Source organism: Danio rerio, chromosome 23, assembly GCF_052040795.2.
Source record: "Danio rerio strain M-AB ecotype USA chromosome 23, GRCz13ab, whole genome shotgun sequence".
Lineage (NCBI taxonomy): Eukaryota > Metazoa > Chordata > Actinopteri > Cypriniformes > Danionidae > Danio > Danio rerio.
The window spans coordinates 15162539-15176538 of record NC_141043.1 but is presented as its reverse complement, the minus strand read 5'-3'; the positions used below and the strand labels follow the sequence as shown (position 1 = coordinate 15176538).

Here is a 14000-nt window from a genome sequence, read left to right as displayed (position 1 = left end):
AACTGAACTGTAAAAATCATTCAATGTTTAAATGTTAGACTGTTCCAAATGAAACGTGAGCAAAAAGCATCCCGGTGTGCACAGGCTTAAGAGATGAAAACACCTACAGTATGACAACTTGTAGTGCTCCATAGCATAGGTTGAGAAAAGAACACAAAGCCACACATAAAGGGAACAGATAGATTACATTTACATTTACATTTAGTCATTTAGCAGACGCTTTTATCCAAAGCGACTTACAAATGAGGACAAGGAAGCAATTTACACAATTAAGAGCAACAATGAATAAGTGCTATAGGCAAGTTTCAGGTCTGTAAAGTCTAAGAAGGGAAGTATTAGTAGTATTAGAGGTTTTTTTTTTTTTTTGGGTACAGTTAGTGTGATATTCAGAGAGGCAATTGCAGATTAGGAAGTGAAGTGGAGACTAAATAGTTGAGTTTTTAGTCGTTTCTTGAAAATAACTAGTGACTCTGCTGTTCTGATGCAGTTAGGGAGTTCATTCCACCAACTGGGCAGATTGAGCGTGAGCGTTCGCGAAAGTGATTTCTTCCCTCTTTGTGATGGAACCACGAGGCGACGTTCATTCACAGAACGCAAGTTTCTGGAGGGCACATAGATCTGCAGAAGTGAGAGCAGATAAGAAGGAGCAAGGCCAGAAGTCACTTTATTGGCAAACATCAGAGCTTTGAATTTGATGCGACTAGCAACTGGCAGCCAGTGCAAACGGACTAGCAGCGGAGTGACATGTGCTCGTTTAGGTTCATTGAAGACTAGCATTGAAGATTAGCTTTTGTCTGGTCTTATCTTGGACCACTTTAAAATATTGTAAAGATGATTTGTGTGGCATGTGTTCGGCCAGTCAGCATCCACTTAAATCTCTGTTACTTGCAGTTCCTATTGTTCTGTTTTACAAACAACATTGAAGGAGCTAATTTAGTTTCCCCAAAAGAAATTCCTGTAATAAAAATTGTTCACTGTTCCTGCAGTGCAAACACGCCAAAATTGTGTATTTCCGCTTATTGTTCTAGGAACTATAAAAACATTCCTTCAGTGCTAAAGGCATCGATGACATGGGCTGAATCTGAAAAGCTTATGCAGCTGACTTGTTTCCTCGCTACTCTGGCAGTCAGGCAGTGACTCTAAAGAACGCATTTTTAAAGCCTTGTAAAACAGACATATTTATGAGACACCATAATGATTTAATTGAAAGTAGAAAATGGAGAGAGCTTTGGTAACAACTAAAGGAATATTTGCTTACTACAATACTATCTTCTTACTAGAAATGCCATCAAAAGTAGAAAATGGTGGTTAAAAAAAACCATACATTTACACACAACTTGGCACCCAAGCTACACATCAAGATGCCATCTATTTTTTTAGCTTAATTGTCAGAAATGGAGTGCACAGGATTATGGCATATTGAAGGCAGTGAAGGACACATCTATGCTGCTTTCAAAATTTGATCAGAAGAAGGAACCAAGTGAGACAGGAAGTAAAGCAGAATTTCCTTTGGAATTTTTTTGATGCATTCCTACATTAGAAACACAGGTTATTTTAGGTTTTTTTAAAATGAGGTTGTGCAGGGGGAACCAAAGACCAGTCAGGGGAGGGCCCATGGTAAAATATTTTTTCCTTTTTTAAAAAATATTTAATAGGCATATTCTCATCAGATTGAAGCAAATCTATTCCCAATAAATGTAAAGCTGTACATTGACATTAAAAACCAAAGAAATATTGAAGGAAATGTAAGATTATAATAATATAAAATATAATATTGAAGGAAATATAAGACTACCTTGCAAACACATCAGTGCATGTTTACTATTCAGCATCAAAGAGTCAAAATACTAACATTCAAGAGTTCACACTTAGCTGATGATTAATTGTAAAGCTTGTTTGGCATGCTGTCCCAGGAGAGAGCCCTTAGCTCAAAATATCCTCAAGAGGGGAGTTTGAGCTCAGGCAGATTTCGAGAATTCCACTGCTGTAGTAGCTAATGTACAAATAGTGATTGCTCTTAAGAGATAACTACTTACTAGGAGCATGTCTATGGTGCAGATTTGCATTAGTCAATTAACTTAAGTTGCATGTTTTTGGACGGTGGGAGGAAACTAGGGAAGCCTAAGGAAACCCATGTGAGCACAAGGAGAACGTGTAACTATGCACAGAAACGTCAGCAGGCTTGATAAGGACTAGTACCAGTGATGTTCTTGCTGTGAGGCAACAGTGCTAACCACTGGGCCTCTATCTAGAAAAGGAGGAGTAGGGATGGAAGGGGGGGGGTTCATCAAAACCAGGGGTGTCCAAACTTAGTCCTGGATGGCCAGTGTCCAGGAAAGTTTATCTCCAAGTTGCTTCAATGCACCTGCCAGGAAGCTTCTAGTATATCTAATAAGAGCTTGATTAGCCGGATCAGGTGTGTTTGATTAGGGTTGGAGCTAATCTCTCCAGGACACCGGCCCTCCATTTATAGTGGCTTAGGAACTTTCTGATTGGTGAATCATGAATTAAATAATGCGTGACCAGCCGCAACCGATCATAAGCAAGTGATCCTCTCGAAATTAGTTTATAAATAAACTTCACTTATATAAAAACCATGTTACTGATTATTTAGGTTTCCCAGAGATGGGTTGCGGCTGGAAGGGCATCCGCTGCATAAAAACTTGCTGGATAAGTTGGCGGTTCATTCTGCTGTGGCGACCCCGGATTAATAAAGGGACTAAGCCGACAAGAAAATGAATGAATGAATGATTATTTAGGAAATTTGGTGTGTCTTTAATCGTTTTAAAAATGTTTCCAATGCATACCTGTCAGCAGAAGTGAAAAATAAGGGATTTAAGGTGTTTAAGGGTGTTTTCAAGCCTAAGAATGATTCTCTTAAACAGCACTACAGATTTAAGAGCAAGGAGCATCCCGTAGTGATTTGGCAGTACTATGAGTAAATGGAGGATCTGCTCTTTGATAATGTATATTGCCACCCTTCATAGAGCTTAACAAGACAGGATTAAAATGGAAAAAAATAATGTAATTATAGCAGGATAGAATGGTAAAATATAAAGAATCCCTGGAAAAACAAGGAGGTTGACAGTGTAATGAGTCACCCAGTGCCAGAGTTGAGTGCACATGCAAACAACACAATCGCCTCAATCAGGAGCACAGCTGTCAGTCGTCAGCAGCTGAACCAAATCAAGAAGCCCTGGTTAAGAGAAAGAGCACATCTTGCATTCTGTTAAAAAAACAAAAAAAAAAAACAAAAAAAAACGCCCTATAGGAATTCATTGTAAACTTCACTTGTATGTGTGTATTATTTCACTCTCCATGCAACAAATGGAGAATGCGGGCAGAAAAGAGTGAATTTACTGATTTTGTTTACATTGTGTGTTACAGAGGACAAAACCTGCTCCATCCCATAACTCGTAAATTCTTCACCAGCAGCATGAAAGAGATAATCTGGTTGCTGACGCTATTGACAGCAAAATAGCAACTTTCCGATCCACGCATAATCGTCCATCTACACCACACCAAACTCAGCAAATCTGGACGATATTTAAGCATACCTCCACACATTACTGCCCTGTCAGTATGCTAAAGCCGACAACATTAACAGAGTTTGTGGAGTATGTTGAGCTGGAGGAGATATATTATGCCCACAATATTGATGAGAGAATGGTGGTAACTTGGGAGCATGTGCACGGCTGGCCGACTCATGGAGCTCCTGGCCAACTCATTTATGTGGATGGAAATAAGATGACAAACACACTTGACTCTGGTTGCTCCATTACCATAGTGCAGCCTAGTTTAGTCAAACCCCGTCCAGAAAGCAAAGCAAGCCCTATCTCATTAACATGTGCACAGAGACATTCGTAGTGTTCCAGTGTGGCAGGTAATGATATCTGCTGCCCCAGGATCCTGGCAGTTGGAAGTTGGAGTGGTTTAGGACTTACCCATCTCCCTTGTCCTCTCCCATCCTGGCAAGGCCCATATACCATTTTGTAGAATACAGGGCAGGTCAACATTAGAATACAAATAAAATACAAATGCTTTTGAATGCCAAATTGTCTGTATTATTAGGCTGCATTAAGTACAGCAACCTGAGTCAGGACCACTTTACTAAAAGACATAATTTGGATGGTATCTATGCTTGTGTTAGTCTGTTTGTCCTTATCTTGATGTCTCCATAATCCTGGACCAGGGTGTATCCTAAGCGGATGCTTTGGTGTGGAGCAGACCCCAGTGACAGACAAGTGACAATCCAAGCTTCTCCATAATGGAAGTCCAGCATTCTCCAGCCTCTGGCGCATAGACTGCAGCTCTGCACAAAAGTTTGGCCAGAGGAGAAATGGTTGTGCCCAACTGAGCCTAGTTTCTTTCAAGGTTTTTCACTGCACTTCACCACTGGCTTGGTTGGTTTAGGACTTGTGGTGCTATGCATCAATGGATTTGCTCTTTAGTGTTTGAACTTTCAGCAGGAAAAGTAAACCACACTGAAATAAACTAAACTTAACTTCAACTCTAAAAAATGCACTGACACTGTTTCAATTTACTAGAACGTCTCTGTTAAGCAGCTTTGACACAATCTACATTGTAAAAGCGATATAAATAAAAATTATTTGAAACTACAGCAGCCTCCAGCTAGGGTGGAGAAAAAAGAAACAGATGTATCATTTAAATTTGTTGAACAGATGGACCCCTCTCCCCCCCAAAAATATGACTGCCTATGTCCACAAGGGGGGCTCTTCTACATGGTACATGTAGAAGAACAACTTTCACTTCAGTCTGTTTACGGAGGAGTTCATACAACAACCCATTTGCAAAGAGCATGAGATCCAAACAGCCAATGAGATATTGTTCAGGATAGGCCTAATAAAGTTATAGAGGCTTGTTGACAAGCTACTGGGAAAGAAATCTGCAAGATGAGACATCTGGGTATAATCAAATCTCCCAGCAACCCTTGGTCCAGCCTGAATATTTTAGTTCCAAAACTACACTACTTCGCTTCTACAGGGCAGGGCCCAGTTTGTATCAACACTTGACTGTGTTCAGCACTCCTATTGGCCACTTGCATCATCGTGTCCTACCATACAGTCTGCATGGGGCCACACCTATATTTCAGTGCATGGTTTGTATCTTCCTGAGGCTGCACCAGGAGTGCACAACTGCCTACCTAGACAACATTGTCATTCACTTGTCGACATGGAAGGAACAATTAGTCAGGTTTTGGAGGGTGCTGTTGGAGTTACGATGGCTCACTGCTAACCCCAAGAATTGCCACCTAGTGCCTGCGAAGCTGAAGTACATTGAATACAGGATCGAAAGTGGGCTCATTTAAGCATGAATAGCCTAACTAGAAACAGCTCAACAATACCGAAACCCCCAACAAAATCCAAGGTATGTTCTTTTTCTTTGGGGATAGCAAGATATTATCAGTGTTTTATGCCCAATTTCTCTTCAGTAGGGAGCACCCTGACAGACCTGACAAAAAAAGGGCAGCTAAATAGGGTTCAGTCCAGTCAGACTTCGGCTGCACCTTTGCTCTCCAGACCCATGCTTCCTACACCAGCTTCGATGCTGTACTGTTACAAGAGAAGTATGGAGAACAGCATCCAGTCATATACATTAGTCGGAAGCTCACCCCAGAAAATGAAGTTCTATTTTAATAGGATCTGGTGCATCACAGCTGTTTTACTACAGTATAAGCTCAAACTAGATATCCAACATACATTAACTTATTTTAATATTTGTAGGATTGTAATTACAAGTCATTACTAACAATGAACAAAGAAGTGACCTGCTGCATGTGAAATCGCACTTCTTTTGTATTTGAGCTGTTAAATTAACAGCACACTAATCCAGTGAAGTTGAACTTTACTAAACTGATAGCACTCTAATCCATTTGCACTGAGCTTTGTGAAATTGACAGTGATCTAATCCGATGGCATTGTGCTGTAAATATACAGGAAACCGAGAGTCACTGAGAGTAGGTGTGTTTAACTTAATGCAGTGCTACTTGTGAAATACTTGTGCTCCTACTTGCTCCAGCTTCACAACGGGGGCCAAGCTTATTTTTGAGCTTACAGTATTTATCTATTCGTGCCACCCCTCTAAAACCTCCCCTGTTTAAAAAAAGCTTCCTATGAAGGCATCATTTTAGAACTTTTAGACACATAGTATTTTATTATATTTTGTTTTGAATTACTGTAGCTAACTGCTCCAACATTACATCTTTAACGTTTTTTTTTTTTCCTATCTAAGTGGGCACTTCTTGGCTAGAATAATCAGCAATGTGGCCCAGACCTTATGCTTTTTCTCAAATGTTTGGCTCAGTAAGAACACCCACCTGGCTCAAATAACAAATCATAGACCTAAATGCACATCCTCATTAATGTTTCATAATGTTTCTGAGACATTTGGTTGTGCATAATTTAACACATTTCTTTGGAAATATTGTTTGAAGCTAATGATTGAGCTTGCCAGATGGAGCTTATATATCCTCATAGCCCTCTTTAACCACTTTTTCTCTCTCACATTATTACATCAAGGGCCACAAGGGACACCACCATCATTATGGGATGTGCTGTTCTTGTTCATATTGGTTGAATTTGACCAGAGAAAAAAAACGAGGAAGTTTAATCATAAGGGAGATTAGCATGATTTGCTGTTGAAAAAGATTGCTGGAAGGAAAGCTGTTAATTGGTTGCGTTGAGGAAATTATTACAGTACATAAATAAGACTGGGGAGCAGGAGACAATCATTAGAGTTGAAATACTGCTAGAAGACTCTTTTAAAGACAATATTACAAGTGAGCTAGGCCTTTTCCCATATGTGCAGTTAACGGTAAGAGCCTAATGGTTGCTTTAGGTCTTGAAGTGAAGCCGGAGTATAGAGATGTGTCAGATATAATCGAGATTACAGGCCGATGTGGACGCAGGGCAGATGCTGGTCTCTGTAGTGGTCACACAGTGTAATATTAATCACTGTTCTGCTGAACATACTGTACAGAAACACTGTAGCTACAGGAATAACAGTTTATTCAAATAATTAAAAGGTGTTTAACATTTTTTTTAAACCATAATGCTTTTTTGTCTGTTGAATTCCTTGTGAAAAATAAGAGAACCTAATTGTACCAAAAGTCTGCACATTAAATCTCAGACGTGCTACTGCTAACAGAAATAACTGCAAGTGATGTGCAGGTTATATTCTGCAGGTTTCATCAAGTTAAATTTAAGACTTCTCAAGGCATTTTAAAGACCATCATGAATGAAATTGTAGACTTTTACAGGGCTAAATGCTAAGGATATGTTTTCGAATATGCCAGTTAGAAAAGATTTTCACTTGCCCTAATAACCAGTTAAACTCTGTGACGTCATTGACTTTCGCTTTAAGATTTCAGATAAGGGCTAACATTGCACCAGACCCCCTTAAGTGGTTTCGTTTGAAAGTGTAAAATCTATATTTTATGCACATATGCATCACTTTGGTATTTATTCTATTGTACAAAAGTTATTTATACTTAAATACACAGTATTTTGGATACCCAAGCTAGGTATTTTACATTGGTTCATTTTCATATTTTTCATATGACACATGTACAAGTTATAGCTCAAATAAAGCTCTTGCTGGTGCTCATACAGTTCTTTTTATCGAATTATATGGCACAGAAGGGAAAACAATACATGTATGATCACTAAGCAGCCCCAGATAGCACAGACAGCTGTCATCTCTTACCTTATGCTGTGTGCTTCACGGCCATTTCTTCTCTGTTTTTGAGGTCATGTGCATAAGTAATCCTTTTATATTTCTGACGATGTCCAAACACAGTGAATTATGTTTTATCAAACAAAAGAATAGTGAATTATGAAAACAATGATCGGTCCCTGTGCCTTGTACAGAACCTCTCATAAGTTGGAATACAATAACTTTTGCATAGATTATGGTAGAGACATTTTTCTTTTTTCCTATGATTACAGACATGTGCAGGAACCATCAAAATTAATTACAGCAAGCTAGACCACACAGAACCTAAAAGGTACACTTTCAAATTTGAGTTTATAAAAAAACAAAACACAAAAAGCACTCCTTTTCACAGACAACATATACAGTTATTTTAAACACTTTCAATAGTGTTTTATGAAAATTCAAAGGGTTTTCTTTAAAATGATACCAAATTTTTGCACCTCTGCATGTGAATTTAGGAAGCTTTTAAATTTGGGTAGGCAAAATCCAGGTGGAAATCCACACAAACTCCACACAGAAATGCCAACTAAGCCATAGCAAAAAACATTTTTAAGTATATTTAAAGTAGTCTATATTCTACACTAAACTATATAATCATATTTAAACCATTAAAAGACAAACGAAAGCATTACTGGAGATGTATTTTAAAATCACAGCTGGAACACATTTCTTCTTGTGATGATAATGTGTTTTTTATAATCATAATATAATAATAGTTTTATTCATAAAAATAGAAATATAAACTGTATAATATAATTGTACTGAATTGAAAATGACATTGAACTACATTTAGTTCACACAGATTATAATATTACTGTAAGTGTATTACTTCCCTAGTAAGTACTCTAATTACAAGTAGTTAAAAGCTAAACGTACTGTTAGAAGTGTTTCGAGGGTTTACACATTATGGCTTTCACATTTGAAATTGTTAACCCTGGGTTATTCTAAACCACGGATAAATGGAATCCTGGGTTATCTGCAATCCCGTTTCACATTGCTAATGCTATACCTGGGCTTGACGAATACTCCTGTGTTTCACACTGTACATTCCTTCACCCTGGGTCAACATTGTTGCTGATTGGACAACAACAGACAATCTTTTTACACTGCATTTCCACATTTTTAAGTCAGTTATAAAAAAAATATTGCTGTGTGGGTCTTTAGCTGTTTTAAATTAGCTGTTTAGTAATATGCCCTGGGTATTCGTTGACATTTGCCACAACACACTCCTACTTTAACTTCGATTTTGGTAATTTTGCATTTACCGTGATAAAAATTTCTTTGCCTTGACATCACTACTCTGCACCATTTTCCCCATTAAAATACAACATCATTTGGTTGTACAAATGGTCTCAGCAAAGTCTGAAAAAATAAAAGCTTAATAAAAAAGATAAATTCGTTTTTAAACTGACAGCAATGTAAGTAGCAATTTCAGTACAGTAGAATAAATTATATTTAGCTTATGCAAATAGATATGTCTGCTTGAAAGAATAGGCCTAATGTTACACCAAAACTGTTAAATCTGAGCTTGTATTGTTTAAACCTTAATATTATTCATGCCTATAAGTGTTTTCTCCAGGAATATATAATAAGCTTTGAAAATTGTAGAGATTATATTTAGGGCTGTCAAAATTAGCGCATTAACGCACATGATTCATTTTAAATATTAAAAAGGTAAAAAATAAAAAATAAATAATGCAAAAAGTTGCAGTTTTTTAATTTCCTGTTGTGGCCGACGTGTGTTCAGGGCAGACGCATCCATAGAGGCGACCAAGGTGGCCGCCTTGGGCAGCAGAATAGTGAACAAACCCCCTGGTCCTCACTTTCATCCGCTACACCTACCCCCTCCCTCAGAATCCTCACTTTCATCCGGGAGCCGGTCACTTTTCCACCGTTATTCACTTCTGGGTTTAGGGCGGAGTGATTGCAGTTTGCCTAGAGCGCCAGTACAGCTTTCTCCGGCCCTGCGTGTGTTTAACGTGCAAAGAATTTTGGATAAGACCAATGATGTGCTTTTAGAAGGAAAGTTTCAGTATAAAACAATTAATGTTGTATCACCAGGCTATCCTGCGTTTCCTCCAAAGTTTCATGCAATTTTGGGTGTTTGATTTTTAATCTTTACTCGCGTGATACTTTTAAAGTAATCAAAAATCGCTGCTTACATGGTAGACTCTTAATCAATATAATCTTAATCATAAAAGCAGAGTAATGGTGTCCATATAAATGTCCTCAATGAAAGTGCCAAATAAAGTCGCATGCTGTCAAAGTCAACCCATTTCTCTGCTTCCATGAGCCCTCAAATGTTTCATTAAGTTTGACATGTTTCCCCTCTTTACGTAACTTTTGTAAAAGATCTGCTTCACGCTGCTGGGTCAGAATTCTTGCTTGTAAAATACAGCCAGACATTAGAATGCTTAGTTTAAGCAAATTTGATGATCGTGATCATGCGCTTTGATGAATCTCAAGGGATCCCTCGCTTACCGGGTGCACTGTACTGCACAAATTGTCTATGAGTTTGTAGTCCACTTAGAATCCAACATGGAAATAATTTTTGTTTGTTATTGGCATTGATTGTTTTTAATTTAAATGGCACTTACAGTACATGCCTGTGTTTTTATTTCTGTAATAAATAAAGCATTTTGTGATTAATAATGATTAATTACATTAATTATGTTTAGTGATTATTCATAATTAATTACAAAAAAGTATTAATTACGTTAATTGTTTTAATCATTTAACAGCCCTAATTATATTATAATTAAACTAAACTGGTTAGATTTTAGTTAACTAAATCTACAGTAGATAAATTCTGATTTTACTCTGACAGGTTTTGAGAAATCGACAACAATTCACAGACAAATCACCGCTCATTCACGTTAATACCAATCACTCAGTGTGAACTATCAAATATGCAATCTGAGAGAATCGCTGATGAGTCGCTGACATCCGTCAGATATTTAACATGCTAAATATCTGGACCTGTCTGCGATTCAAAGTCATGCTGTGTGAAAAGTGTTCTGAGTGAAAATAACATCATCGATTACCTACAGCCAACAAGAGAGCAGCATCCAGACAAGGGGGAAGTTAAGGGAGGAGTTATGAAGGTAAAGAGCACAATATCAACAAGCATGGCTTCGGTTATAAAAAGGCCTTTATTTGGTCTATTTGGACACAAGAAATGGAGGAAAACACTGCAGAACACTACCCCAGATAGTCAGTGCAGTTTGAAAACATCTGTGACGTGACTACTTTGAAAATCGTGCAGTCTGAACTGCCTGAGTAGACTAAAACTGTATTAAATTTAGTTTACTAAAACTACAATAAATTTAGATGGCTAAGATAGGACTAAGGCTGTTTCTCAATTTCACAAACGCAGCGAATGGACTCACATTATGTCGGAAGAACAAACTTGGTAGACATTGAGAACATTGAATGCATCCTCTGAGAAACGAGATGCTGCGTTCACCCTTATGGTCACATAACCTTCACACATTTTTACTGTTAATTTATTTATTATACATTTTGTAAGCTGAGAAAATATTATATACTATTCCTTCTATGCTAATGAAGGACTACTAAGACATTCCAAGCATGGGATGGGTCCTGCTGGCATGGCAGAGTTCATCACAGCTCTGATACAAATCTCTGTCATTTGCCTACAGTAACCATGTGCCTTTCACCATGCACAATTAATCTGCTTGTGATCTTCTTCATATAACTTTGTCATGTTTGGTGTCATTTGACAGTTTATGACTTAATACATTGATTGATTGTATTTCAATATAAAATATATTTACTATTGTTGAGTCATGGCCTGAGGAGAGTATGCTAATGTTCTTCTACCCCACTTTATCTCCTCAACTTTGCTCTCATGTTTGGCTTGTTTTGGGTGTTGGTTTTCACTTACCAATGCTTTGCTCAGGGTATAATAAGGAAAGGTAACTGTTGATCTGGAAGAATGGCTTTTACTCTGCGTCTCCCGCACACCGGTGCGTAACCTCATATGCTGGCTAGTTTCACTATCATTGTTGCTCAGCAGTGGAGGTTATAGCTAATTTCTTTATACAGTATATTAGTTTGTTTCATTCTACTGTCTATATTTAAACATGTAACTTACAGTAATAAACAACTTTGACTGCTTTAAGGCGTTGAAATTTTTTCTTTTAATAAATGATGATAACAACTTTAATGAAGTCACATTAATAACCATAGAGTCAGAAAAATAACTTATTTAAACACGCCATCCCTCAACTGCTTTCTGTTTCCGATTATTGGTTCAGAACAGCAGCGTAAGCTTCAAGCCAAACGACATCTTTTTTTTTTTTTAATAAGTATATAACATGCACAAAAGCCTTGCAAATATACTTTGCAAAAATACAACTAAAACAAATTTTAATATGAATTTCAGGAAAATAAACACCCTTAATGTGTTTATGCCTTTATTAAGATTTTCATGTTAATGTTTACCTTAACCTTCTCATTTATGAAATCTCCGGAGATAATTAAAAGTTATATTCCTAACCTTAGGTATAAAATACTGCGCTTCCCACCTCCTTTATTCAGCTAGAATGACTTATAGGACTTGTAGAGCGAGCATTCCGTTCTTGTAATCTTGAGAATAACTGAACTTTGGTGGTTGATGATGACGTTACAAGGGAACACAAGGACACAAGAATGCTGAAGAACACATAAATCTAAATGGCATTTTAGTCAAAAATAAATACTAAATCAAAATTTGCTGTCAAAATGAACACTGCTAACATGATGTGTGCATCCTGGTGGCATGAGTCCCATTGCAGACAGCCAATTTTTGATTGCAACACTGCTCCATTCCATTCTGAGCACACTTAGCACAGCACTTAACACAGCTCTAATGCAGTGCTAAACCTGCTACACAGCAACGTTTCATAACCCTGGGCAAAATGCATTGATAACAACACTTACAAATACATGTGTGAAATATTTCTTTACTCAGAGTTAAAAGCAGTGTTTAGAATGATGATAACCCAGGGTTAAGCACAGTACTAAAAGCCCTATTATTTCTGATCCTATATTTTCATCAGTTTTGACATTTATGCTCTACTATAGCTCTAGTATCTCTAAAAAGGTAACAATGAAATTTGTCCTGCACTGTCACCTACCTTAATGTGGTCAGCCATGTTGTGGTAATTGAGTGCAGCTTTTGATCGGAACTGTTTCTGACACTGCTGACATTTGAGAGCATCCCGCAGCTACAAGAAAGAAAGAAAAAAAACAGACCAGAGTTTATGATGTTGACCTCAAATATAATGAAATCACCAGCTGTAAAGGTGACATTTTATATTTGACATATCTCTTACAATGACATAATTGTGAAAGGTGTATTCCCTCTCTTATATATTTGTCAACCTTAAAATGTCATCTACAAGCAAGTGCATTTTATCACTTCATTTACATATCAAAAATGGCATGTGTGCATGTAAGAGTGTATGGGTGTTTCCCAGTACTGGGTTGTAGCTGGAAGGGCAGCTGTGGTGACCCCTGATGAAGAAAAGACTAAGACGAATGAAAATGAATTAAATAATTAATTTAAAGTAATAATTTCTGCATTGACACACATATAAGTAAACAATGTTTATGGTTATCATTTCAATAAAATTTCTCTGCCATAAAGCATATTTTCCTTAATACCCATCACAGCCATCATCGATTTTATATGGGGCTTAAAAGAGGCCAAAGAAACCACAATTACTCGTGACCCCGCAATAACTGATCGATTTCCTCCTTTAATAGGCATGCCATCATTTTTATAGAGCTGTGCAATACGCCGGTCTGGCACTATGAGCCTCCAGATGCACACTGGGAAGGGCCACTCACTGCACAGCTCACACAGACGCCCAATCAATAAAGTGGCCCTATTGGCTCCCTCTGGCCCCATGCGAGAGGTCCTGAGAGAGGTGTCTAATTGCATGCCTGAAACGTTTTCTTCTCCACTTCCTCTGCGGTTCGGTTGTATAAACAACAGAGGGAGTGTCAATTATTAAAGATTTGATTCATTCGCTTATGTTTTTCTCCTCTTTGGGCATCATTAGTGAAACTAATTTCTTGGTAAATCACAGTTTTTACAAAAACTGTCCCAAAGTAACAATTTCTGCAACATTTTTATGTGCTGTTTCGTCAATAAGGCTTTGTTTTTCTTTATATGAAAGAGGTTGAGTGCTGAATCTGCTACATGATGGTTGATGTTTTTAGAAATCTCATGGTCAGATGTGTTCATTGTAGGTGCA

The 14000-nt window shown here is 37.6% G+C and overlaps 1 protein-coding gene across 14 annotated transcripts in view; it reads right to left on the bottom strand.

The window, feature by feature from the left end:
- znf512b (zinc finger protein 512B) overlaps positions 1 to 14000 on the bottom strand; it is a 145815-nt gene that overhangs the window by 38342 nt on the left and 93473 nt on the right. For all 14 annotated transcript variants that reach the window (XM_087306693.1, XM_087306695.1, XM_087306699.1 and 11 more), the window contains one exon: positions 12876 to 12965. In XM_087306693.1, the coding sequence (XP_087162819.1) occupies positions 12876 to 12965 (90 nt within the window). The remainder of the gene's footprint in view (positions 1 to 12875; positions 12966 to 14000) is intronic.